Genomic DNA, 26568 nt, shown 5'->3' with positions numbered 1-26568 from the left:
AGTATTAAATGGTAAAGTAGGTTGTTTTGCAAGTTGACGAGATAGACAATCTATTTTATCATTTAGAACGCCTAATTGACCATTTGAAACTAGAGAGCGTAAACGATCAAAAGACACATGACCTAACTGAGAATGCCATAAAACAAGAGGGGAACTAGTAGTAACAGAAGCAACAGTCTCGACAGTGGAAGGACTGGAGGAGGCAATGCGAAGGTGGATGAGTTTATACAGACGTCCATGTCTACGATCTATCCCGAGTGTTTGTCCCGTCTTCAGATCCTACACAACACAATCAGTTGGAGAAAATATAATAGTGAGGCCAAGATTACAAAGTTGACCAATAGAAATAAGATTAAGTGTAAGATTGAGGATCATAAGTGTGAGGGAGAGAGATATTAGAGGTAGAAATATGGCCTATTTGATTAACATGTATTTGAGAATCATCAGCAATGTGAATGATAGATAAATTACAAGGACATGTGGTAAAAGAAAACAGTGTAGGGTCAGAGGTCATATAGTTGCAACAAGCTGAATCAAAATACCATGAAGAGGTACCTAGAGTAACTGAGAGAGTAGTGGAGGGTGTACCAGAAGTAGAGAAAAACCTTGTTCACAATAGCTTCAATATCATGAACAGTGTAAGTGGAAGATGAGGCAAGTGCAATAATAGTAGAGGAAAACTGAGCCGGAGAATAATGCTACCTAATAGAGAATCCAGAAAAGCCACAATATAGAGGAAACTATCTAAATAATCCATGAAGTGATCAAAGTATTAGTCACAAAAAAGGCCCGGTGGTGTCGGAGTAAAATTTAGGGAAATAGAGTGTCCCAGTGAATTCAAAACATCGAAAATAGTTGGATAACAGCTGAGTTGGCCCAGAAATAGCTAAAAAATGGACCTGTAGATGACCAGGTGTGAAATAAGCCAAAAATGACGTCAGCAATAGGTAAGGGTAATGTCAGCGTGCACAGCGCACGTTAACAGAAGAGGCATACAACACACGGTAGCTACAGAGACGTACACAGTGCATAATAACAGAAAAGGCACAAGAACACATGAAGCTGATGTCAATAATGATGTGCACAGGAGCACGGAGGTTGACGTCAGATAGGGCTGACATCAAAAAGGTCAACTGTTGAAGCGACTAGATTGGAACAGCGCGGCGGAGATAGCTAGGGTGGCTTCGCGGCTAGGGCTGACGTTGCGCGTGATTGCTTGTTGGAGAGTGGAAGCAGAAGCGATAGCAATTGACGCGTTGATGACAAAATCGTCTTGTGAGCGTGTGTGGAGAACTTGCTAGTGATGAGGTTAGTGGTGTTGGAATCGTGAGAAGATTCCGATCAATTTGATGATAAGGTCGAAAAAAATTTGGTCACCGTAACCGTGCTTGAACATAGGTGCTACAGTGCCACTATGTACGGGTAGTGAGCAAAGGAAAAAAAAAGACTAAGACTTAAAACCTGTGCTCTGATACCATATTATGATATTAGAGAGAGAGAAAAAAAGAAAGAGAGAAAACTCAGTATTATATTCAATGAATAATATGAGTGAACACAAGGCTCCTTTATACAGGAGAAGAAGAAGCTAAGTATAAAAACTCTATCTATGGTAATGCACAATATGGTAATATAAATATATAAAGCTAGCAGTTTATATTGGAACCAAGCATTTCAGTGTCATCCATGGTGAAGATGATGAGTAATGTATTAGATAATAATGGTGAAGATGATGAGTGTTGGAAGATGACGAAGAAATACAATGTTTATATGTTTAAACCCTAAACCCTATAGGTGATGATAGTGTGTGAAAAGTATTTTGTGTTTTTAAATATGAAATCTTTGAATGGGTAGAATACACCCCCATATTGTCCTTAATGGTCGTTTCATTTGAGGATATTATTAAAATATAAATTTAGGGAAGTTCTATTTGCACAGCACTAATTCCCTCAGTACACACCATTAACAGATTAAGAGTAATTTTATTTACGCACCACTAATCCTCTCAATACATACCATTATGTAGTACAAACGCATAATAATTTTTAGGGTTTGAAAATATCTTAGTTCACACCTTAACTTTCCACTACTAGTCCTAAGATAACACACTACATGTCTGTTTGAATACACACTATAATCCACACCCAAATATCTCCATTTTCAGAACACCAGAGACCTCCATCTTCAGAATTCCATAGATCTCCATCGTTGGCGTTGAAGATCTCCATCGCCAGCAGAGGGTTTCATTCAGCTGGTACATTATCGTCGTTTCAAATCTCCATCATCGCTGTCGTTTCGTTGTTGGCTTGCCAATGCATTGTCGTCGTTTCAGATCTCCATCTTCATCGTCGTTTCACTGTTATTTCACCAGTGCATTGTTGGTGTTGAAGATTTGTCATTCTCACCCTTGATTCACACATTTGATTCTCACCTTGATATGTTTTCCTATTTTCTTTTGATTTGGTTACTAATTCAAATTAAAATATTGAATTTTATATATATGAACATTTATAATTTGGTCAATCTTAATAATTTGAACAAAATTGTTTTGTTCGAATAAAAATGATCGAACATTTTGTAAAAGTTCAACTCTAATTATCCAAACATGTGACAAACAAAGTCATCTTCCCAATGGTTATACGAACGAGATTAACAAAAAATCAAAAAGCTAAAGGATTTTTTTTTTTTTTTTTTTAGAGGACCCAAAAAGATAAATATAAACTGATCATTTCATTGTTGCACTATTCGAAATCAACAATCTTAGTGTCATCCATGGTGTGCAAATATTCAAAACCAATTGATTTCAATATTTTTAAACCCTAAAACCAATTGATTTCATTGTTCTTAAATCCTAAATCTTCAAAATCAATTTATTTTGGATGTTTATGTGTATAGGTGATGATGTTGTCTGAAGAGTGTTTTGTGTTTTTTGTTTTTATATATGAAATCTTTGAATCGATAGAATACACCCTCGTATTGTCTTTAATGGTCTTTTCATTTGAGGATATTATTAGAATACAAATTTAATCTGTTAATGGTGTGTATTCTAACCATTCAAAGATTTCATATTGAAAAATACAAAATTAATACTCTTCACACACCATAATCACCTAGAGGGTTTAGGGTTTAAACATATAAACACTATATTTCTTCATTATCTTCCAGCATACATCATCTTCACCATTATTATCTAATACACTACACTCATCATCTTCACCATGGATGACAATGAGATGGTTGGTTCCGATATAAACATTAAAAATGTTGATTTGAATATTGAAAAGGTTAGTTTATTGCATAGCTTTTTAGTTTTTTATTTATCTCATTCATATAATGATTGGGAAGACGAGTTTGTTCGCTATGTGTTCAGATAATCAGAGTTGAATTTTTGCACAATGTTCAATTATTTATATTTGAGCAATATAATTTTGTTCAAATTATTAAGATTGACAAAATATTAATACATAACAAATTGAACATTTTCAGTTAGTTTGGTTAAAACAAATTAGACTTTTATTCTTTGTTCAGATATAAATTTTTGAAATTAGTTCAACTCTATATTCATGAAGAGGACTATATATTTTTTTTTTGGGTTAAATTTTTTACAGAATTCTATACCCACCCAATGTAGCAATGTTGAAATTGATTGTGTTGTTGATACACAAGTGAATTTGTTACTAAAAATGTACAATCATGTTTGAAAATTACAATAAATTGTGGTTCATTTTAATACTCTCTCTCTCTCTCTCTCTCCCTGTGGTGGAGGAGGAGACATGAGGGTTAGGTTACAATAGAGGTGGAGAGGAGATGAATCACGATGGTAGGGATGGGCAACAGTGTTGATCACGATGGCGAAGGTAGGGATTGGGGTTGTTCACAATGGCAGTGGGGGGAGTGAGGTTGTTCATTATAGGTTGGGAAGGGCGTACTATGGTAGAAGGATGGACGGCGGAGTTGGCAAGGAACAACAGGGCTGGAGAAGAGGGGTTAGTGGTGGCTGCAGCAACGAGTGTTGGAGAAAAGGGGTTGATGGCATTGGCAAGAAGGTAGGGAGGCTGGGGAGAGGGCAACGACCGAAGAGAAAGGGTGGCTGCTTGCTATCAGCTATCAGCTATCGGCATTAGTTGTGGTTAGGGTTTTGGTGGAGGAGGAAGGGTAGTTTAATATTATTTGAAAAATAGTGGTATGTATTGAGAAAAAAAATCAGAACTTTCAATTTGAGTGTAGTGTGAACTAAGCACAAAGGGAGGTGATGGTGTGTATTGAAATAGTTAGTCGTGTGTAAATAGAATTTTCCATAAAAATTAAATTAAATTAAAGAGTGTAAAAAAGTTAGAAGTACGGTGTAAGTAGAATTACCTTTTATTAAATCAAGGAAGAAACTTTTTTTTTTTTTTTTTGTATCAAATTGAGAATTCATCAAATTTAAATTTGATAAAATTTAAAAAGATAAAGTATCGATGATTATTTTTTTTCATCAAATTTGATGAAAAGGAAAATTTGGGATGAGAGGAGAATTTTTCTTTACTTGGAAACCAGTTAAGAACCTTGTGACTCTGGATGGTGGTGGTGCTCCTTCTCTTGTTCAACAACATTGGTAATCTTTCTCTTCCTCCTAACTGTGGTTAAGCTAACATTGGAAGGTTGCTGCAATAGTTGACATTGCATCATATCGAGTAATCGCGACTGCAAATGCTTGTTCATCTCCATCACATGTTTTCCCATTCTTGTGGCCCAAGCTTCACTCTCCAGCCTTGTTTCCACCATCATTTCCATAGCTGCAGTTGTCTCCCCGGTCTGTTCAATCACAATCACAACCACAATCATGCCAAGCCATGAGAGAGAGAGAGAGAGAGAGAGAGAGAGAGAGAGAGAACCTCCAACTCAAGGATCTGTTGTTTCAGTAAATTGGTGGTTCGAAATTCAAAGGCAATACAATGACCTTCATCCCTAGAAGAACTTGAAAGTAGGTAAGTAAGTAATCCTTCAAATGAGTTGGCTGGCTTAGGATACTTATCAAGCACAGAAACTCTGAACTGGTTAAAGGTTTTATGATTATGGTTCATCCTAGGAAACAGTGACAATCGTGGGATCACAACCAAATTAGTTATGAAACCTGCAAATAAATCAGAGAATGACTTTAAAAGACTCGTGCAGTTACATCATACAAAATGTAAAATTCCCCAACCTTGTTTCAACTTTGTATTTAAAATGTTGGAACATATAAATCCCATCAAAATGAACGTTTATGTCATCCTGTTAAGCAAAGCTTAGGGCCCATTTGATTATGTTTTCATTTTATTTTTTCTGTTTTTATTTTCAAAAAACATAGAAAATTAGCAATATGAATCTAGAAACCTTCAAAAATTAGAGTTAAAAACTATAGGAGTGGACATTGGATGGTATTAAATTCCCCTAACCCAACTACAAAATTAATTTAAAAAAAAAAAAAGAGATTCCACTTGCCTTTTAGGTGGTTGAATCTTCGAATGATTACACAATTGGCAACATCCCAAAGGCAGGCAGTGCAATCTTCAGATGCAGAGACCAAGCCCAACCCGCAAAATGTCAAAGCAGTTATAGATCCACTGCATCAACAAAGATTGGTTAGTTCTCAGTTTTTGTTTGTGTTCACGTCAACAACAAATGTACACAAGTTTTTAAACTAGGTATAGAGACTAGAGAGGATCATTATAGAACACTCATTGCCACCCTTTTATGTATGTGAAATTTTGAGTGTGTAAATTTACATCCACAAAATTATAGTAAACCATATAGTGAAAAAGCCAACTGGCTAAGTTGCAAGTTAGAGATTAATGCAAACTTATGATAACTCTTTTTATTTATTTATTTATCGAACTTATGATAACTTTGACTGTACATTTTTACGTGAAAAATTATTCAAGAATATATACATTGCGGCAAATAGGACCATTTGATTTTCTATAAAGTAACATCATTAGTCTATAAAAATCACAAGAAAAGTTTTAAACTGTTAAAGTTGGTTTGGATTCTCATGTCACGCTCACTAATTCTGGGTCACCACTGCCCTCAATGAGTTGGGGTCAAGCTATGGCTCAAGTCCATCTTACAGGAGTGATCGTGGATCCCCCATGTCTACGGGCCCATGTCTCACTTAATAGGTAGGGGCTCCTATGTTCATACCCAGGGATGGTTGCCACATGCTGGTTGTCCCTTTCTACACTTTTTTACAATCTTTTACGGAGTAACCAAAAAGAGGAAGGAAAAAAAAAAGGTTTAAATTCAACAATTTCACTAACTCTTTCTACATCTAAATAGAGTATTTTTCTATAAAGCATTTTGAGAGTTCCAAACCCAAGATTTTACTTGCAACAAAGACTACGGATATAGAACTAGCCACATAAAATAATCCTAACCATACATATCAGATGGTGAGACCTATCATAAGAAAATACAATTTACTCAAATTTCTCCACTTATATGTTATGTCTATAATCAATTCTATATCTTTAGACTTATTGTACTGACTTGTGTCCCGTTAGCAAGGTTGGCTCATCCTCTAAAACAATTGAAGTATCTTCCACCACTCCAAAATCAAGTGTATTCAAGAAAATTGTTCCATCTGCACTACCAGAAAATAACTTCTTGTCTGTTGGATCAACAACTATTGCAGTAATTAGTAGCGGAAAAGCTCGAGTTTGTAAAAGTCTTCCAGTAACCAGGTCCCATACCTACAATACGAAAATAAGTCATTTTGAGTGACAAAAATACTCATGCTAGGAAGATATTATTATGAAACAACTAACATAATTAAGTAACCTTGCATGTGCCATCGAGAGAGCTTGATAAAAAAATTGAACTTGAGCTATTTGATGCAGTTAATAGGCCCGTTATAGAGGATGAATGCTCTAATGAAAAATTTAGTATTAAAGGCACAGTCCAACAATCTGTCTCGTCTACCAAACTTCCACCAAACAATGTGATTACAAAGTTAGTTATTTATTTTTCCTGAAAAATAAAACTAAATGACATTCAAATAGGAACATTCTATTGTGGAAGAAAGGAAGATTCACATTTTTTACCCGATCGTAGGCCAAATAATGATCATGCCATCTTCTGAACCAGAAATAAGAAATGAATCATCGCTGGAAAATGTCAAGCAAGTCACTAATTTATGATGTGCGCACCAAGTCCTGACCAATCTCCCATTTGAAATCTACAAATTACCATGGCACTCAATATTTGGAAATAATGACTACAAATAATATGTACGAATTAAGCTAATGGCCTACAAAGACAACTATTTAGTAATTTTTTTATATTGTGATAAAAAAAAAATGATCTTTGCATATGGGGCTACAAAAAGAGTTTATTAACCTCCCAAACATAAGGATTTCCAGAAGGGGCTCCACCAACAATATATGTGCCATCCTTTGTGCATGTTATTTGTCCAATGGACTCCATTGTGTAGCTCCAGACCGGTGCTTGAGGCTGAATATCAATACGTCATACAAATAAGTAAATTGAGTTTCACAACAAAAATCTGGAATGATGTTTAATAGAACAAAATATTATCGGATCATAAGCTCTAATTTACAAAGTTAACTTCCTTAATTCAATAAAAAAATAAAAATTAAAAAAATCCTTGATATGTCTGTTTTCATTATTGTTTTGCAAAATATGTCAAATTCAAGTGATTGTAACCAATGATCGCTATGATAGATGAAATTTAAAAGTAATTACTCATAGCTAGGGGTGCAATTTGAGCAGGTTCAATCCGAGGAACATGAACCCAGCTTGAATTTTTTTAGGGCTTGGACAAAATATTTTTAAATTCAGTACGAATTTGGATAAAAATTCAGAAGCCTAAATTAAATTTGGGCGGGCTTGGGCAAAAACGTCAAACAACTCAAACAACCCAAAACCTTAATTATTATATATATAAATAGTAAAAATATATAAATTATTAGCCATTATATGATATCAAAGTAATTTAGATTATTAAATCATATTGAATATATATTATATATACAAATAATAGAAAATCTTACTTTTTTTATTTTCACTCATAAATTGTAAAGACTACCATAGTAGCATCTCTCTTATATTATATAAATTATTTTTTTTATGGTATTAATGATTTTCTATAAATAAAAAAAATTAAATAGAGTCAAATTTTCATAATTTAATAATTTAGCTGGAAAAAAAAGTAAAATTTATTTACAATTCGGACAACTCGAACAATTCGGATTTAACTCGGATCGGGCTTGGGTAGGTAACCTAGGATTACAATTCGGACCTGAACAAGTCTTAACACAACTTAAATTAGGCTTAGATAGCCTTCCAACCTAACCGAACCTGTCCGAGTTACACCCTTCACATCATTAATTTTGTCCATTTAAGCATATGCTATTCACAACGGTAAAGAGCATATTATTACAAACCAAAAATAGAGCAAAACTAAAAAATCCAGCTAATAGCTAATTAATGATAAAGAGCTTATTCTTTGTCAATACTTGGACTAGACTTTTTCATTAATATAATAATGACATTTAGCTAACCAGTTGTTTTAAACCATCACATCATGTTTTGGATGAGAAGAAAGAAGAAAATCAACAAGGGACACAAGGGGGGGGGGGGGAAATAGCAAAAACATGAAACACTTGTTATCGATTTCAACACATTTTTCACTGATTTCAAAAATATTTTTTAGCTTTTTCACTCATTTTCAAAACAATTTTCACCCCAATCTCGATGCAAACCAGTGTCCCAAGGTAGAAGTTAGCATTATCCAGACAAAAATTGACACAAATATAAACACCAATTGCATTTCCTAAATATACAGAGACCATCATTGCTCACAAAAATAACCTATAGAAAGGGCTTCTATAGACCAATCAGCTATATATTACTTCTTGCTAGGATTCAAAAGCCTACATGATTCAACTTAAAAGAAACGTCAACAAATAGAACATTTAACTTGTAACAAAACACATATACAAATTCATATGTAGGCAATTCAAAGTACTCAATTCCCAACTTACTCTATACCAGTGGCATAGCCAGAAATTTGATTCAATGATATCATTAAGCTATTTGCCTTCGATATCATTATTTCATATTATTAGTTCTACAAAAATTATTAAAATAAGCTTTCACATAATATACCACAACAGAAATATAAAATCATATATTTGCAATAATAACATTGCATACATAATTTAAATTTGTTGGATTTCACCAAATGAACTGAGATAGAAAAAAAAGACAAAGTAAGACTTCATTTGAAGAAGAAAAAAAATCATAAACATTTAACAATCTCATGCTTAAAAAATAAGATAAGAAAGAGAGAGAGAGAAGTAACTCTTAACTAAATTTTACTTTTAAAAAGAAAAATTTAATATACAAAATTTTTTTTTATACAAAATGATGACTTATTATTTCCCCTTCATTTGCAATTACAACACTCACAATTGCCCTCATAATTTTTATAAATACCATTAACACATCATTTTGGATATATTTTCTATTTAAACTGTCTATTTTCAAAATCATTTTGACACAATCATATTTACTTTTTAACAATTTTACTTATGCTAATTTATGAAAACCTGTCAATAAAATTGCATAATACTAGTAACCATTTCCTTTTTAATTTTTTTGTTTATATTTAAAAAAAAAATTAAAAACTATCATATAAACTTGTTTATTAAGTTTTTGAGTTTATAAACAAGTCTCTCAAATTAAAAACTAAGTTAAAAATTATAACTGAAAAAATGTGTTTACAAAAGTTTAAAAACAACAGAAAAACTCGGAAGCAACATGGAAGCAATGTGGAAGGAACACAGATGCACAAGGTCAGTTGTTCTAAATTTTTTTAAATATTTGTTCAAACCAAGCATGTTTTCAATTTTTATTTTTCTAAAACTAAAGAAAAGTTAGTTTACAAATTTTTTATAAACATAAAGGAATGTACCAAACGGCATCTATATAATCTTTAAAAAAAATTAAAACTTTAGTGGGCTTAATTAAACCCACTAAATTATGTAGAACTCTGTCCACAGCTAACACCAATCTGATCAAGTAATGAAAATGACAACTTATTTAAAAACTCATGAATGAAGGAAGACAAATTAGATACCAACCCAAATTAAGTTTTTCCTCCCAAGTGAAGTCGGCTATTTTACAGATTTAAAAATAAATAAATAAATAAGCATACTCAGAGCTCATGGGAAATCTTGATAAAAAACTTGAACTCTCAATGCACAAAACTCCTGCTACAGTTGCACGCATGCTAAATTGAGAATGAAACTTGCACATTTGAGTGATGAATTAAAATTTTCCATATGCTCCTTTAATTAGAATGGAGATGGAAAAACATTCAATAATGTGGATCACTGGCTCTATATATATACAAAAATACTACGAACTCACTTTTATCAACTCATAATTCATCTTGTGTGGTGAAAATTAAAAAACTAAATTGATGAAATGTAGGATTTATGTATAAATGAATAAATTTTGGATTTATAAGTCTAAGTTTGTAGTGTTGTTTATATATATATATCATCCTAGTGCTGCAATTCACAGAGAGAAGAAACACAGTATTTGAAAGAGATCTTGAGATTGAGCTAGAGGGTATTATTGAGATTAATTACCTTATTGAAGGGCCAAATAAAGATGACCCCACCAGCAACTGAGCCCTGCCTGTGTATCTGAGAAGCCACAAGACACTGGTTTGCCAAGCAGATGAGTCCATGAGGAGGTGAAGCACTGGTTGGTATGTGGAGGAGATTTTCCCCACTCTCTATGTCCAATATTGTTGTTCCTATCCCCAAGCTCGTCACTGCAAACTACCAATGCCTCCTTACCAATTCCACCCATATCTCTTTCTCTCTCTCTCTCTCTCAAGCAACTTTTTCTTTTCTCTCTCTAGACAAAGACAAAACAGTTTTGAAGCTGCAAGCATGCAAAGCACTATGTAACATTGCCAAAGTGGCAAATGTGGTTGAAAATTTTGGCACATTAAGAGCATCTCCAACGGTAGTAGGCATTTTGCCTATCTAAATATTACTATAAAGTATATATTTTATTTTGCCTATCAATTGTTTTATGTTTCTACTCCAACCATGCTCTTTATTTTAGCTATTTATCTAAATACTATTAATTTTATAGAATGCCATGTCAACAACAAAGATGGAGGGAAATGATCCTAATGATTGAATACATTTTGTAACGCCCTCGAAATAATAACATTAAACCCATCAGATAAGACATGCATTTACATATAAACTAACCGCATTCCTTTCATTCATTAGAATTCCAAGACATAAGTATTACATGTTAACCTCATAACAAAATGCCCTACTGGCTTACAGCTTTCCAAGTTAACACTTGGTTACAACAAAGAGTCCTAACTCGTTTACACATTAAGCCCTTGGCTTGAAATTACATGTAATACATCAAAAGTAAAACGACAAAACTATGCCCGCCACTAGCCTCCCAACTATGTCCTTGGAGGTGGCATGCTTCCTGTACCTGAAAATGATATTCCCATATAGGGTGAGCCACAGCCCAGTAGAAATACACTAAACCAACCATGGACAATGACTAAAACATTAGCAATTGATAGTTGGTCAACACTGATACCATCACATAAATTACATATTTATGTCAACGACTTACAAGTCCCAATTACTTTTCATTTTCCCTTTTTCAACAGATAAGCATGCTAGCTCTATCATCATTTCCACAGATATGTATAAAAACTATATCTCACATTCAGATAAGCATAAAAGCTATATCCACATTCTCAACAGATATGTATATCAACAATATCCACAGATAAGCATACTAGCTGTATCCACACTCTACAACAGATATGTATATCAACAATATCCACAGATAAGCATACAAGCTGTATCCACACTTCACTTCACAAAGATAAGCATATGAGCTCTATCTTCACTTCTCTAGACAAGCATATGAGCTCTGTCTACGGAGTACATCCCCTATCTCCTCCAAATACCTATCCGGTTTAGAGGTACATCCCCTATCTTCCCCTAAACCGCGGAGTACATCCCCTATCTCCTCCTCTACACATAACGTATATAAACACATTGGTTCTATATACAATCACACAATACAAACAATTAATGTATTCTAGCAACTGTCAAGTTCCATAACACATTCCATTGATTAGTTTCAGTTTGCCTAATCAACATACATTGTCTACAACAATCACGACTATCCTCCACCGATAGCCCAAAGCAGTTATTTCTAAAACAGAAAATAAATGCACAAATGGATATTCAATCAACATTTCATTTCCTCATTTCTCATCAATTAATTATCCCAATTAATTAAACAATGTAATTAGGCCATTTTCCATAATTACCATTTCAACCCTTAGGTTCCATTTTCATCAATGATTCAACAATCATTCCATTTTTTCTATGCCAAACCTGCATCTAGGTTTATTATGAATAAAACCCCAACTTTTGTAAAATTACACAAAAGCCCCAAACTTTCACAAAATTACCAAACCAAGCCCAACATCTCAAAATACCAAAATTTAAAGACAAAACCCATAGAGAGGAGTAGGATATCCCTACCTTGAAGTTTTAGCCCAAAAGGAGATGAAGACTCCAAGATCAACTTGCTCCAAATCCAAACTTTTTCAGATTAAATCGAAGCTCTCAACGCCCTCTATCTTTTTAACAAAGGCCCTAGGCTAGATTTACACCTTAGGGAGATCAAACCTTAGAGAGAGTGCAAGTTTAGAGAGAGAGAGTGCCGGATTAAGGGTTTGCTCAAAGAAAAGAAGTGAAAAAGTGATGTTTTAGACGCTGCTGTCCGCTGATATAAAACACTCTCGCTCGAGCGAAGGATTGGTCGCTCGAGCGACCAGACACAGAAAACTCTCGCTCGAGCCAAGAAGTTCTCGATCGAGCGAAGAAAAACCCAGACCGCTCGAGCCACGAAAAGCTCGCTCGAGCCAGAAACTACAACTCTCAGGTCCAGAACCGGGGCAACACTACTCTCGCTCGAGCGACAAACTCCTCGCTCGAGCGAAGGACCAAAAATCTGGGCAGCAACACTAGGCTCCCAAACACAACCAACCTGTAACAAACCTGCCCAACACATCCCATACTCAATATACAAAGTAAAAAGGATGCAAACAAGATAATAAACAACATCCAACATCCACGGACACATGTCCGGATCACTGTACAACAAGGGTAAACCCGGGATCGCTATAACCTCCCCCCCTTAAAGAATTTCGCCCCCGAAATTAAGCACAAGTTTTCAAAAACAGGTTTTCCTCCATTTTAAACAATGTTACAATTTAACATTCAACAATTCGACCCATTACCGGTCATCCCATCCCTTTAACAAGAGACATATCACAATATGTAAACAACATATGTATTATCAACATGCATCAACATTATGCACTAACTTTCCAATGTCAACAATATACTTAACACCTATAATGTTACATTCAACTTCCATATGAGGCAAGTTCCAAAACATACTTCCAATAACTAAAACATTTTCAATGTTTCACAACTTAAGACATATATAAAAGCTCTTAAGTTCAACAAAATGTAAAATTTAAATACAAAATTACATATCAATAAACAAGTCCGGATATTTCTCTCGGACTTCCAACTCACGTTCCCAAGTGGCTTCCTCCACTCCGTGATGTTTCCACAAGACTTTCACCAAAGGAATGGTCTTGCCACGCAGGACCTGATCCCGCCTATCCAAGACCCGAACCGGTCTCTCCTCATACGAGGCATCCTCATCTACCTCTAAATCAGTCCAATCCAGCACATGTGATGGATCTGGCTCATACTTCCGAAGCATACTCACATGAAACACGTCATGTACTCCGGACAACTGCGGCGGTAAGGCTAACCGATAAGCAACCTCACCTATCCTCTCAAGGATCTCAAAAGGACCAATAAACCGAGGGGATAACTTTCCACTCTTCCCAAACCTCATCAAGCCTCGCCTAGGTGATATCTTCAGAAAGACATGATCACCTACCTCAAACGCCAAAGGCCTCCTCCTACGGTCGGCATAACTCTTTTGTCGACTCTGGGCTGTAACAAGCCTCCTACGGATAAGCTCAACTTTCTCCGTCGTCTCCCTAACCAACTCCGGACCCAATAAAGGTGCATCACCCACCTCGGCCCAACAAACTGGAGACCTACACGGTCGGCCATACAAGGCCTCAAACGGTGCCATACCGATGCTAGACTGAAAACTGTTGTTGTAGGCAAACTCTACCAATGGCAAGTGCCTCTCCCACGTCCCACTGAAGTCCAGGACACAACCCCGAAGCATATCCTCGAGGATCTGAATAGTACGCTCGGACTGCCCGTCAGTCTGAGGATGATAAGCCGTACTAAAGGTCAACTTAGTGCCCAGTGCACTCTGCAAACTCTGCCACAACCTAGCAGTAAAACGAGGATCTCTATCTGAGACAATCGTCACTGGGACCCCGTGCAATCTCACTACGTCCCGAATATACAAGTCGGCAAGATGATCTACCGAATCTCTCACGCGCATAGGAATAAAGTGCGCCGACTTAGTCAACCGGTCTACAACCACCCAAATAGCATCACTACCCCGCTGAGTCCTCGGAAGACCTACAACGAAGTCCATAGTGACATGCTCCCACTTTCACTCGGCAATAGGCAAGGGTTGCAACAAACCCGCTGGCCTCTGATGCTCGGCCTTCACTTGCTGGCAAGTAAGGCATTTCGATACGAAAACAGCCACATCTCTCTTCATACCCCGCCACCAAAACTGGCGACCCAAATCCTGATACATCTTAGTACCTCCCGGATGCACCGCAAGGCGCGAATGGTGAAACTCTCGGAGTACTTCCTCTCGGCAAGACTCCGGTACAAACAAACGGTTTCGGTATCTCACACTCAGGTCGGGATACACCGTCAAACCCTTCTCAACTTTCCCACTGGAGATCTTCTCTCGGAGGGATTCTACCTCAAGGTCACCTCTCTGTGCCTCTAACACTCTAATCACAAGTGTAGGCTGCGCTACAACAGAAAACAAGGCCGCAGCCTCGACAGATTCGCCCAGTAGCAAATCAAACTCGCCAAGTGCTCCCAACATCTCCCATTCCCGGATGGCTATACAAACTACATCACTAATGGTTTTCCTACTAAGGGCATCGGCCACAACATTGGCCTTTCCCGGATGATAATGCAACTCAAAATCATAATCCTCGATGAATTCCATCCACCTCCTCTGCCTCAGATTCAAGTCTCTCTGTGTAAACAGATACTTCAAACTCTTATGATCCGAGAATACCTCGAACCTCTCACCATAAAGGTAGTGCCTCCAGATTTTCAAGGCAAAGATCACTGCTGCTAACTCTAGGTCGTGAGTAGGGTAATTCTTCTCGTGTATTTTCAACTGACGTGAACCATAAGCTACCACTTTCCCCTCTTGCATCAACACACAACCCAAACCCTCTCGTGAGGCATCACAATAAACCGCATAACCCAACCCTCTCTCCGGAATAATCAACACCGGAGCGGTGGTCAATCTAACTTTCAGCTCTTGGAACGACTTTTCACAAGTCTCACTCCACACAAACTTGACTCCCTTCCGAGTCAGTCTAGTCAACGGTGACGCTAACCTGGAGAAATCTTTCACAAACCGACGGTAATACCCAGCTAATCCCAGAAAACTGCGGATCTCAAACACACTCTTAGGCTGTGCCCAATCTTGCACTGCCTCAACCTTGGATGTATCAACAGACACCCCTTCCCCGGATACCACGTGGCCTAAAAATTTGACTTCCCCCAGCCAGAACTCACACTTCCCAAACTTGGCATACAGCCTATGGGCTCTAAGTAACTCAAGCACCACTCTCAAGTGTGCCTCGTGCTCCTCCTCTGAAGACGAATAGATAAGAATATCGTCCACGAAGACAACCACAAATCGGTCTAAGAACTCCCGGAAAATCCGGTTCATCAAGTCCATAAAAACTGCCGGTGCATTGGTAAGCCCAAATGGCATCACCAGAAACTCGTAATGGCCATACCGCGTACGGAATGCCGTCTTAGGAATATCTTCCTCCCTGACCCTCAACTGATGGTAACCCGATCTCAAGTCTATCTTAGAGAAACAACGGGAACCCTTCAACTGGTCAAACAAATCATCTATACGGGGCATAGGGTACTTATTCTTAACCGTAGCCCGATTCAACTTCCGGTAGTCTATACACAATCTCAAGGCACCATCTTTCTTTTTAACAAAGAGTGCCGGTGCTCCCCACGGTGAAACACTAGGGCGAATAAAGCCCTTATCAAGCAATTCCTGGAGCTGAACTTTCAACTCAACCAACTCTGCTGGAGCAAAACGGTAAGGTGCCATAGAAATCGGTGCCGTACCAGGCACTAAATCAATAGAGAACTCTATCTCTCGGTGAGGTGGCAAACTAACAAGATCTTCGGGAAAGACATCCGAATACTCACAAACCACCCTCGGCAATACATGCTGGGTCTCACCACTCTCACCACTCTCAAAGCTAGCAAGTAGACTACTAAGCTCACTTCGCCCTCGCGAATCATACCCCGGTGGCAAAACACTACCAACCCGGTCTCCCAAGAAATGGAACCACTCCCCGCTCAAGGTACATAATGTGACCCTCTGGCGGTAGCAATCAATAACAGCCCGGTATGACGATAACCAGTCCATACCCAAAATAACATCAAAACCCTTCATGGGCATGACAACAAACGGAAAAGGAAGCCTATAATCGGCGACCTCTATATCACATCCTCTAACACCCTGTTTCAGAATCAACTCACCGCCCAAAGGCGATACCACACAAATAGGAGATGCTAACTGTGCTAACTCCAATTCCAAAACAGATGCAAATGCAGCAGATACAAAAGAATGAGATGCACCCGTGTCTATCAACACATTAGCAACCGAGTTGCAAAATAAAAAAGTACCTCTCACTACTGATGGAGCTGGTACTAAATCCTGCGCGGTAACAGCATACACGCGCCCCGTAGGCCCCTGGTCTACCTGCTCACCTCTCGGAGCAAAAGACTGTTGCACAGACTGGGATGACGAAGCTCCCGGATTGGCCCTCGAGGCCTGCACAGACTGAGCTGGCTGAAAACCCTGCGTCTGCCTAGAACCAGACGCTCCCGAAGTGGCACTCAACTGTGGGCAAAACCTCCTCATGTGCCCAGGTTGTCCACACTGATAACAAATCAAGAGCTGCCCCCTGCCCAAACTCTGACTCGGCGGTCTAGCTGAAGAAGAAGCAGCTTTCTGACCCCCACCCTTCTGCGGGCAAACAGAAACCTTGTGACCCAGCTGGCCACACTTGTAACAAGTGAATTCTCCCTGACTGCCTCTCCCCGAGCCTACACTCGGCACTGGAAAGGTCGATCTAGAGACTGCACCCTGAGACTGCTGAGGGTTATAACCCCTCTGCCTCCTACCATCACTCTGACTATCCTGGCTCCTCTTGGAGCCTCTCTGACTCTCATCCTCCTCCTGCATCATAAGCTCCATATGAGCTGCAGCATCTACCAGGTGTCTATACTCTCGAATATAAGACCCACCAACTCTCAACTTGAGGCCCCGCCTCAACTTCCGCTCAAACTCATTGCAACGGCGTTCCTCAGACGCCACCAGTTCAGGTGCAAACCTAGACAGACTAGTAAAGGTAGCCTCAAACTCGGCCACTGACAAGCCCTGCTGATTAAGCCGGCTAAACTGATCCCTCAGCTTCTCCCTAGCTACTGCAGACAAAAACCTCTCCTGAAAAGCATTTATAAACGCCTCCCAAGTACCACCAACACGAGCTTTCTCGTACTTCCACCATTGACCCGCATCTCCCTTCAATTGGAAGGATGCCAAGGTCACTTTCAGTGCTCCGTCCTCGATGCCAAGCATCTCAAACGTCTTCGTTGTCTGTTCGAGCCATTCATCTGCCTTAAGCGGCTCTTTAGGATCCCCGATAAACTCGTCCGGATTACACCGGAAGAACTCCCTCTTCAAGAAGGAAGGCCCTGTCTCAGCTGCCTGATTCCCAACTCTAAGAATACCTAAAGCTCCTGCTATCTCTCTGGCCAAGGCACCCATAGCCTGCTGACCCACTGGCTCGGCCACATTGGCCTGCCCAACTCCCTCCTGCATTGCCGGAATCTCACCCTGTAACGGTACTTCCTGCCTCGCAGGTCTACCACGCCTAGCACCTCTTCCTCGTCCTGACATCCTAATAAAGGCAACACAGAACGTTAGCACATTCATAAATGTGCCGAAACTAAACACTCACGTCCTAATGCATGGACAAGTGTAATTCACTCCACATAAGCACATAAACACATAAGCACTTACGAATTTCATTTCCGGATAATGATAGTCCCAAGGCGTTACTAGAGTTCCGGTTAGAAATAGCATTGATCAAGTGCCTTTCCAACAAGACTCCCAGGAACTCAAGGATCCAATCAACATCCTAGAAATTAAATCCCATACCCACATAGTCACATAAGCATGTTATCACTTAAGCACATAGCATATGATACTACATCTACGTCTCTATCAAACGAGACAAACCCATTGTGATCCTAATCACTTCCCACGTACCCAAAGTATTCGAACCCGGTACGCTCTGATACCAAGTTGTAACGCCCTCGAAATAATAACATTAAACCCATCAGATAAGACATGCATTTACATATAAACTAACCGCATTCCTTTCATTCATTAGAATTCCAAGACATAAGTATTACATGTTAACCTCATAACAAAATGCCCTACTGGCTTACAGCTTTCCAAGTTAACACTTGGTTACAACAAAGAGTCCTAACTCGTTTACACATTAAGCCCTTGGCTTGAAATTACATGTAATACATCAAAAGTAAAACGACAAAACTATGCCCGCCACTAGCCTCCCAACTATGTCCTTGGAGGTGGCATGCTTCCTGTACCTGAAAATGATATTCCCATATAGGGTGAGCCACAGCCCAGTAGAAATACACTAAACCAACCATGGACAATGACTAAAACATTAGCAATTGATAGTTGGTCAACACTGATACCATCACATAAATTACATATTTATGTCAACGACTTACAAGTCCCAATTACTTTTCATTTTCCCTTTTTCAACAGATAAGCATGCTAGCTCTATCATCATTTCCACAGATATGTATAAAAACTATATCTCACATTCAGATAAGCATAAAAGCTATATCCACATTCTCAACAGATATGTATATCAACAATATCCACAGATAAGCATACTAGCTGTATCCACACTCTACAACAGATATGTATATCAACAATATCCACAGATAAGCATACAAGCTGTATCCACACTTCACTTCACAAAGATAAGCATATGAGCTCTATCTTCACTTCTCTAGACAAGCATATGAGCTCTGTCTACGGAGTACATCCCCTATCTCCTCCAAATACCTATCCGGTTTAGAGGTACATCCCCTATCTTCCCCTAAACCGCGGAGTACATCCCCTATCTCCTCCTCTACACATAACGTATATAAACACATTGGTTCTATATACAATCACACAATACAAACAATTAATGTATTCTAGCAACTGTCAAGTTCCATAACACATTCCATTGATTAGTTTCAGTTTGCCTAATCAACATACATTGTCTACAACAATCACGACTATCCTCCACCGATAGCCCAAAGCAGTTATTTCTAAAACAGAAAATAAATGCACAAATGGATATTCAATCAACATTTCATTTCCTCATTTCTCATCAATTAATTATCCCAATTAATTAAACAATGTAATTAGGCCATTTTCCATAATTACCATTTCAACCCTTAGGTTCCATTTTCATCAATGATTCAACAATCATTCCATTTTTTCTATGCCAAACCTGCATCTAGGTTTATTATGAATAAAACCCCAACTTTTGTAAAATTACACAAAAGCCCCAAACTTTCACAAAATTACCAAACCAAGCCCAACATCTCAAAATACCAAAATTTAAAGACAAAACCCATAGAGAGGAGTAGGATATCCCTACCTTGAAGTTTTAGCCCAAAAGGAGATGAAGACTCCAAGATCAACTTGCTCCAAATCCAAACTTTTTCAGATTAAATCGAAGCTCTCAACGCCCTCTATCTTTTTAACAAAGGCCCTAGGCTAGATTTACACCTTAGGGAGATCAAACCTTAGAGAGAGTGCAAGTTTAGAGAGAGAGAGTGCCGGATTAAGGGTTTGCTCAAAGAAAAGAAGTGAAAAAGTGATGTTTTAGACGCTGCTGTCCGCTGATATAAAACACTCTCGCTCGAGCGAAGGATTGGTCGCTCGAGCGACCAGACACAGAAAACTCTCGCTCGAGCCAAGAAGTTCTCGATCGAGCGAAGAAAAACCCAGACCGCTCGAGCCACGAAAAGCTCGCTCGAGCCAGAAACTACAACTCTCAGGTCCAGAACCGGGGCAACACTACTCTCGCTCGAGCGACAAACTCCTCGCTCGAGCGAAGGACCAAAAATCTGGGCAGCAACACTAGGCTCCCAAACACAACCAACCTGTAACAAACCTGCCCAACACATCCCATACTCAATATACAAAGTAAAAAGGATGCAAACAAGATAATAAACAACATCCAACATCCACGGACACATGTCCGGATCACTGTACAACAAGGGTAAACCCGGGATCGCTATACATTTTGCCTAGCGTTGAAGGCTAGCTACATGTAGCTAGTGAATATGAGTTGAGCCAAAATGCCTAATCATATGCCTAGTGCATTGGAATTAAAAAAAGTGAATCATACTAGATATTTTAACTAACAACTATTATATGCCTAGTGCATCGGAGATGCTTATGGCAGATCACTAGCTATTAATGCAGCTCTTCTACATTTGTTCACCATGCAGTGTTGCTGCCTATTCCAGCAGGACACATCATTGTAACCGCTGTGATGATAAAGTCATCATGAAAATAACTTTATAAACTCCAGCAGAAACTAAAATTTCAAATCACATATTCAAATTTGAAAAAGTGTGAAGTTTTTATTATTTTTTATAATTTATATTCAATTTAGATCTTATTTTATAGAATTTTTAAAAATATAAATTTTATCAAAAATAGATTTGTATATCGAAAATAGCGGAATTTTAAAGTTTGAAACGTAAAAAATAAGAGGAAATTACACGTTAATTACAAATTCGTCAAAAAATTTATAATTTTATTTTTTAATATTTGTAAAGCTTATTACTAAGCTGAAATTTTTTTTTCAAACTCCCACTAATGTGAAATTACCCCCAAAAAATAATAGCTACCATATAAGTATGTAAACTATTTTTGTTAAATTTGTGCTTGCACAAAATAAGGATATATTATGGAACTTTATCAATTAAAAATATAATAATAGAACTTAATGAAATACAAGTGCATGCAAAAAAAAAAAAAAAAAAAAAAAAAAAAAAAATCCTTGAATAAATTTACTTAATTACCTTTTATTTACCAAGAAATTACTCTACTAAACCTGATCTCTTTTTCGGTTCAGCCAAATTTCTCTCTTTTTTGCACCCAACCAAAATGGATCCATGGAAGTGTAGGGCAGCAATCACACCCTCAAAAAATTTGAAAATATCAAATACTATATTAATAATTAATAAGATAAATACAAAATCTTCAAAGTTCACAATCAATTATAATTATAAAGATTTGTAAATTTAAAAAACAATTAATTAATGTAGATTTATCAAATATTAATGTCCAATTTTGTTAACTTGACACAACAGATCAATGTGAACTATGCATATTTATAAAAGGATGTCAAACTGTAGCTCGATTTTTTTGTGCCCTCTCTCGGAAGACGAATAAGCCCTACAGTATCGGTCTCCCGAGGTTCTGAATTTGATCTCACAAGTGCAATGTGAAATAGATAAACACCCAAGAGTCCCAATTCGACAAATCTTTTGAAAAATCAATTTTGAATCAAAAATGCCAAAAATGGACTGTTTTGCCAGATACAGAGTCATCACCTAAATATTTTTTGAGAAATTTAGGATACCAATGACTCGTGCCAAAGGCCACGTGTCCGTCATCACCAAGATTGTATTGGCTTGGGAAGTTAGGTACGAGGGGGGAAGGTCATGAATTGAGCACCCCCTGCTCGCCCGATCAAAAATCGGTCTCTACTGATCATGATATGAATCTTATTTACATTATATACTCTTATTTCGATTTATTAGGCTAGCATTACTATGTGATGTGCACACATACAAGTATAGACTAAATTGCAAGAATTTGAACATTTCGATTCATGTTTATTTTTTAAAAGAGTTTTGAATATGTATCACTTGAAAAAGTGATCGCATATAAACATTTGCTCAAATTATTCCAATTCAAGCAATTAACCTTTATCCACAGGCATTCAGGCAATTTATCACTTAAGCATTTAGCCTCTTGACAAGCATGCTAGACATGGCAACAATCACGCGCATACGATATGCTAAAGTGAGTAAAGGCTCACCTAGTACTCCAAGCCAAAAAGATGAAAGAGTTAGAACAATGCATAATCCTAACTATGCAATATGACTAATGCAACACATCCGATATGCAATCTAAATAAGCTCGGCTACTAGCATAGCATATGAATCAATTAAATAGCATGCGGTCTAAGCACGTATTCAAAGAAGTATTGAACTAACAATGCAGTTAGAATGATGAACTAAGCCTCGGTGCATGCAATACAAGTGGATGCAAGGTATGAAAGATGCTAAACAAAACATGATGCGCTAAACAAAACATGATGCCCTAAACTAACCAACATAAGCAGGTAAATAAAAGGTAGAAAGACGTGGGGTTGGAAGAACGTTATTACAACATTGCACCCTCACGTCGGAGGGTCCGAATGAACAAACTAGCTAACAAATTAAAGCTAAATTAATTAAGTAACTATTAAAACCCAAATGAATAATTTAGCTAAACTACTTGACTAATTATTACAACAAATTAATTAACTATTCTAGCTAACTAATTATTACAAAAAATAAAAATGAACTAATTATTTATATGAATACAACATGAAAAGGGTGCTAAGCTAGCTATTCTAATTACTCTGCCTCGGGAAACGAGGAATGCTCATGCATGCACGAACTTTCCACCCAAAAAAGCCACTATTTCTACTGCCTAATGCCTCTGTTGCATAGTAGAATACTTGCATTGATTTCCACCTTAGAACCAACTATATTCTTCTTCAAAAGTACACTGCTAGATTTTGCACTGGTGGCTGGCAGATGGCCTGCAGTCCACTGATGGTGGCCTGCCGGCCATCAATAGTAGCCTGCCGGCCACTGATGACTGGACTTTCCTGCTACAACAAAGAGCAAACAAAGCAGGAACATGGTATTCTCAAGGGTTTGTTTGCACAATTCACCACTCTTTATCATTTGAACAGCTCAAAGGCGTAGCAAGTTTGATTCACAACCACTAATGGATACAATTTCATTGCATGATGACTTATGAACCAAGTGTGCAATTTCAATTAATGTAACAAAATAAGACTCTCAAAACCACCTCCCTATCATGAGTGATCAAAGGGAGTAGTTGATATTGAATCTTGAACCGTTTTCATCACTAATGAGTATGAAACGACTCAAGACTCAAGGGTTCAATTAACGTCCGATTAAACCCATATCAAATTATTATCTTGCACCTTTTTATTCACCAATTTTATTATTCCATTTTAATTACCTCTCAATTCTTTAACCAATTAAGTCCACAAATGAATTTAAGTCCTCTAATGGAAAGAGGGCTCAAACCAAGTGTTGCATTAGACATAAAAGAGACATCATACCATTGGCAATGAACCCCCAAAGGGATTAAACCATTAAACATGACACCTCAATCTCATGCTTAAACAAACAAATAATTTGAAACCACTTTCAGAGCAAAGAAAAAGCCAAGAAAGAATAGAGGTTACTATAGCGATCCCGGTTGTCCCTTTACTGTTCTGTTGTATTCTGGACTCGGTTCCGTGAAGTTGGTAGTAGTATCTATCTTATTGCCGTCCTTTAATTCCACTTGATTGAGTTTTAGGATGTTTTGAGCAGGGTTGTTAAAGGTTGGTTAGTCCTTGGTTTCAATTCCTTGTTGTCCAGTTTTTAGGCGATCCGCTCGAGCGGGTCTTGCGCTCGAGCGGGGATTGCACACCTCCAGTATTTCGTGTTCCTGCAAAACTTCTGCAGATGTGATTTTTACGCTCGAGCGGGTTTGTTTACGCTCGAGCGGTAGCGCTCGAGCGGGTTTGTTGGCGTTCGAGCGGGTAGTACTTTCTGGGTATAAGTTCTGGGAGGGGGAAATCTACGCTCAAGCGGACTGGTTTTCGCGCTCGAGCGGAAGTGCTTTATCCTTGTGTCTTGGCGCTCGAGCAGGCCTTATTGCGCTCGAGCGTGTCCAAATTTTTGTTCTTGGCACTGGAGTGTTGTGTTCTCCGCTCGAGCGGGTCATGCGTATATGAGTTATCCGCTGGGTGATTTTAAATCACTTTTTACTTTCCTTTCTCTCTCCTACTTTTTCTAAAACCCATTTTGAGAGCTCCTCTCTCTAAAACCTTGGCTTCTCTCTAGGTATTGATCTAGTAGGAGTGATTTCCTCACCTTTGGCCTTTACAAAAAAGTTGTTGATCGTTGAGGGCTATCTTTTGATACGAGAAATTCGTGGGTTGGAGCATTTTTGTCTTCTTCACCTTATTGGTTGGGAGTCATCTTTGAGGTAGGGATTCCTACTCACTCATATAGTCTTTAACCTATATTTTTAGTTGTTTTGATAAAGTGTTGAATTTGGGAAATTTTGGGACTTAGGGTTTCAAAATGTGTTAAAGAGGGTTTTGTGATTTTGGGCTCATAATATGTATTTTGGGTTTCAAATGGAGTTATTGATGTTGGTTGTTGATTTTTAGACCATTGGGTCAATATTGAGAAATGGGGTAGAAAACCCTAATTTGGTTGAACGAATTAATTGGTATAATTAATTTGGGAAAATTTGTGGACTTATGGAATTGAGTTGGAAATAATGAAATTGGCTCATTATGTTGTGAAATGATGGAGTTGGATTTATAAATCGCTCACTTTTGAAAACATTGATATTTTATCTGTTGGAGCTATTATTATCTGTTTAGAAATAATTGCTTGGGCTACCGGTGGAGGGTAGTTTTGATTGTTGTAGACAATGCATGATGATTAGGCAAACTAAAACTAATCAATTGGATATGTCATAGAGTATGACGGTTGACAGAATACATTAACGTTATGTATTGATTGATTGATTGTGTATATGACCTTTGCGTATATATGCATTGTGTGTGTGGGAGGAGATATGGGATGTACTCCACGGTTTAGGGGAAGATAGGGAATGGACCTCTAAACCAGATGTTGTTTGGGAGGAGATAGGGGATGGACTCCACTGATACAGCTCATATGCTTGTCAGATAATGTGTTGATACAGCTCATATGCTTCTCATTGGAAGTGTTGATACAACTCATATGCTTGTCATTGGAAGTGTTGATATAGCTAATATGCATATCTGTTGAAATGTGGGTACAGCTTGTATGCTTACCTGTTGAGATGTTGATACAACTTGTATGTTTATCTATTGTGATAATGGGAAACGTTTAATATGAGTCACTGTCTTATATAAGTAGTTGGCCAGGTTCTGAGCCATTGATGTAAATTGTGAAATTGATAAGAAATGGAAACTGAAATGAAACATAAACGTAATGGTCATGAGATGGAAATGGGTTATGAATTGGTTTATGAAAATTGAACATTTATCAATTGCTAATGTCTTAGTTATTGCTCATACTGTGTTTAGCATATCTCTTCTGGGCGTTGGCTCACCCTTTATGGGACATTATTTTCAGGTACAGGTAGTATGCCACCTCCAAGGACATAGCTTGGGAGGCTAGAGGCGGACAAACTTTTGTTGTCTTATTTCCTTTTTGATGTATTACATGTAAATCCAAGCCTAGGGCTTAATGTGTAATTGAGTTAGTACTCCTTTTTCTTGTAACCAAGTGTTAACTTGGAAAGCTGTAAGCCCGTAGGGCATTTGCTTTTGTTGTTAACATGTAATACTTTTGTAAAGAAATACTCTGATGAATTGAAGAATGTGGATCTTATATGGATAAATGCATGTTTATATCGATGGGTTTAATGTTATTATTTTGAGGGAGTTACAACTTAGTATCAGAGCGTACCGGGTTCAAATACTTTGGGTACGTGGGAAGCGATTAGGATCACAATGGGTTTGTCTCGCTTGATAGAGACTTAGATGTAGTGTCATATGCTATATGCTTAATTGATAACATGCTTATGTGACTATGTGGGTATGGAATGTAGTTTCTAGGATGTTGATTGGATCCTTGGGTTTTTGGGAGTCTTGTTGGAAAGGCACTTGATCAATGTTGTTTCTAACCGGAACTCTAGTAACGCCTCGGGACTATCATTATCTGGAAATGAAATTCGTAAGTGCTTATGTGTTTATGTGCTTACGTGGAGTGAATTACAGTTGTCCATGCATTAAGA

At 37.8% G+C, this 26568-nt stretch overlaps 1 protein-coding gene across 1 annotated transcript; it reads right to left on the bottom strand.

Annotated features, from left to right (window-relative positions):
- Positions 1–4536: 4536 nt before the first annotated feature.
- LOC145813054 (protein ROOT INITIATION DEFECTIVE 3-like) lies at positions 4537–10863 on the bottom strand. The gene is made up of 6 exons (XM_082908318.1): positions 10677–10863; positions 8742–8812; positions 6508–6710; positions 5464–5585; positions 4875–5113; positions 4537–4794 (listed from the first exon to the last, which is right to left on the bottom strand). Exons 1-6 carry the CDS (start codon positions 10861–10863, stop codon positions 4537–4539), a joined length of 1080 nt encoding a protein of 359 aa, XP_082764444.1.
- Positions 10864–26568: the final 15705 nt, after the last annotated feature.

The sequence above is a fragment of the Camellia sinensis genome, chromosome 15, assembly GCF_055761805.1.
Source record: "Camellia sinensis isolate YWXY chromosome 15, ASM5576180v1, whole genome shotgun sequence".
Taxonomy (NCBI): Eukaryota; Viridiplantae; Streptophyta; class Magnoliopsida; order Ericales; family Theaceae; genus Camellia; species Camellia sinensis.
The sequence above is the reverse complement of the archived record's forward strand: the minus strand, read 5'-3'. Positions and strand labels throughout refer to the sequence as shown.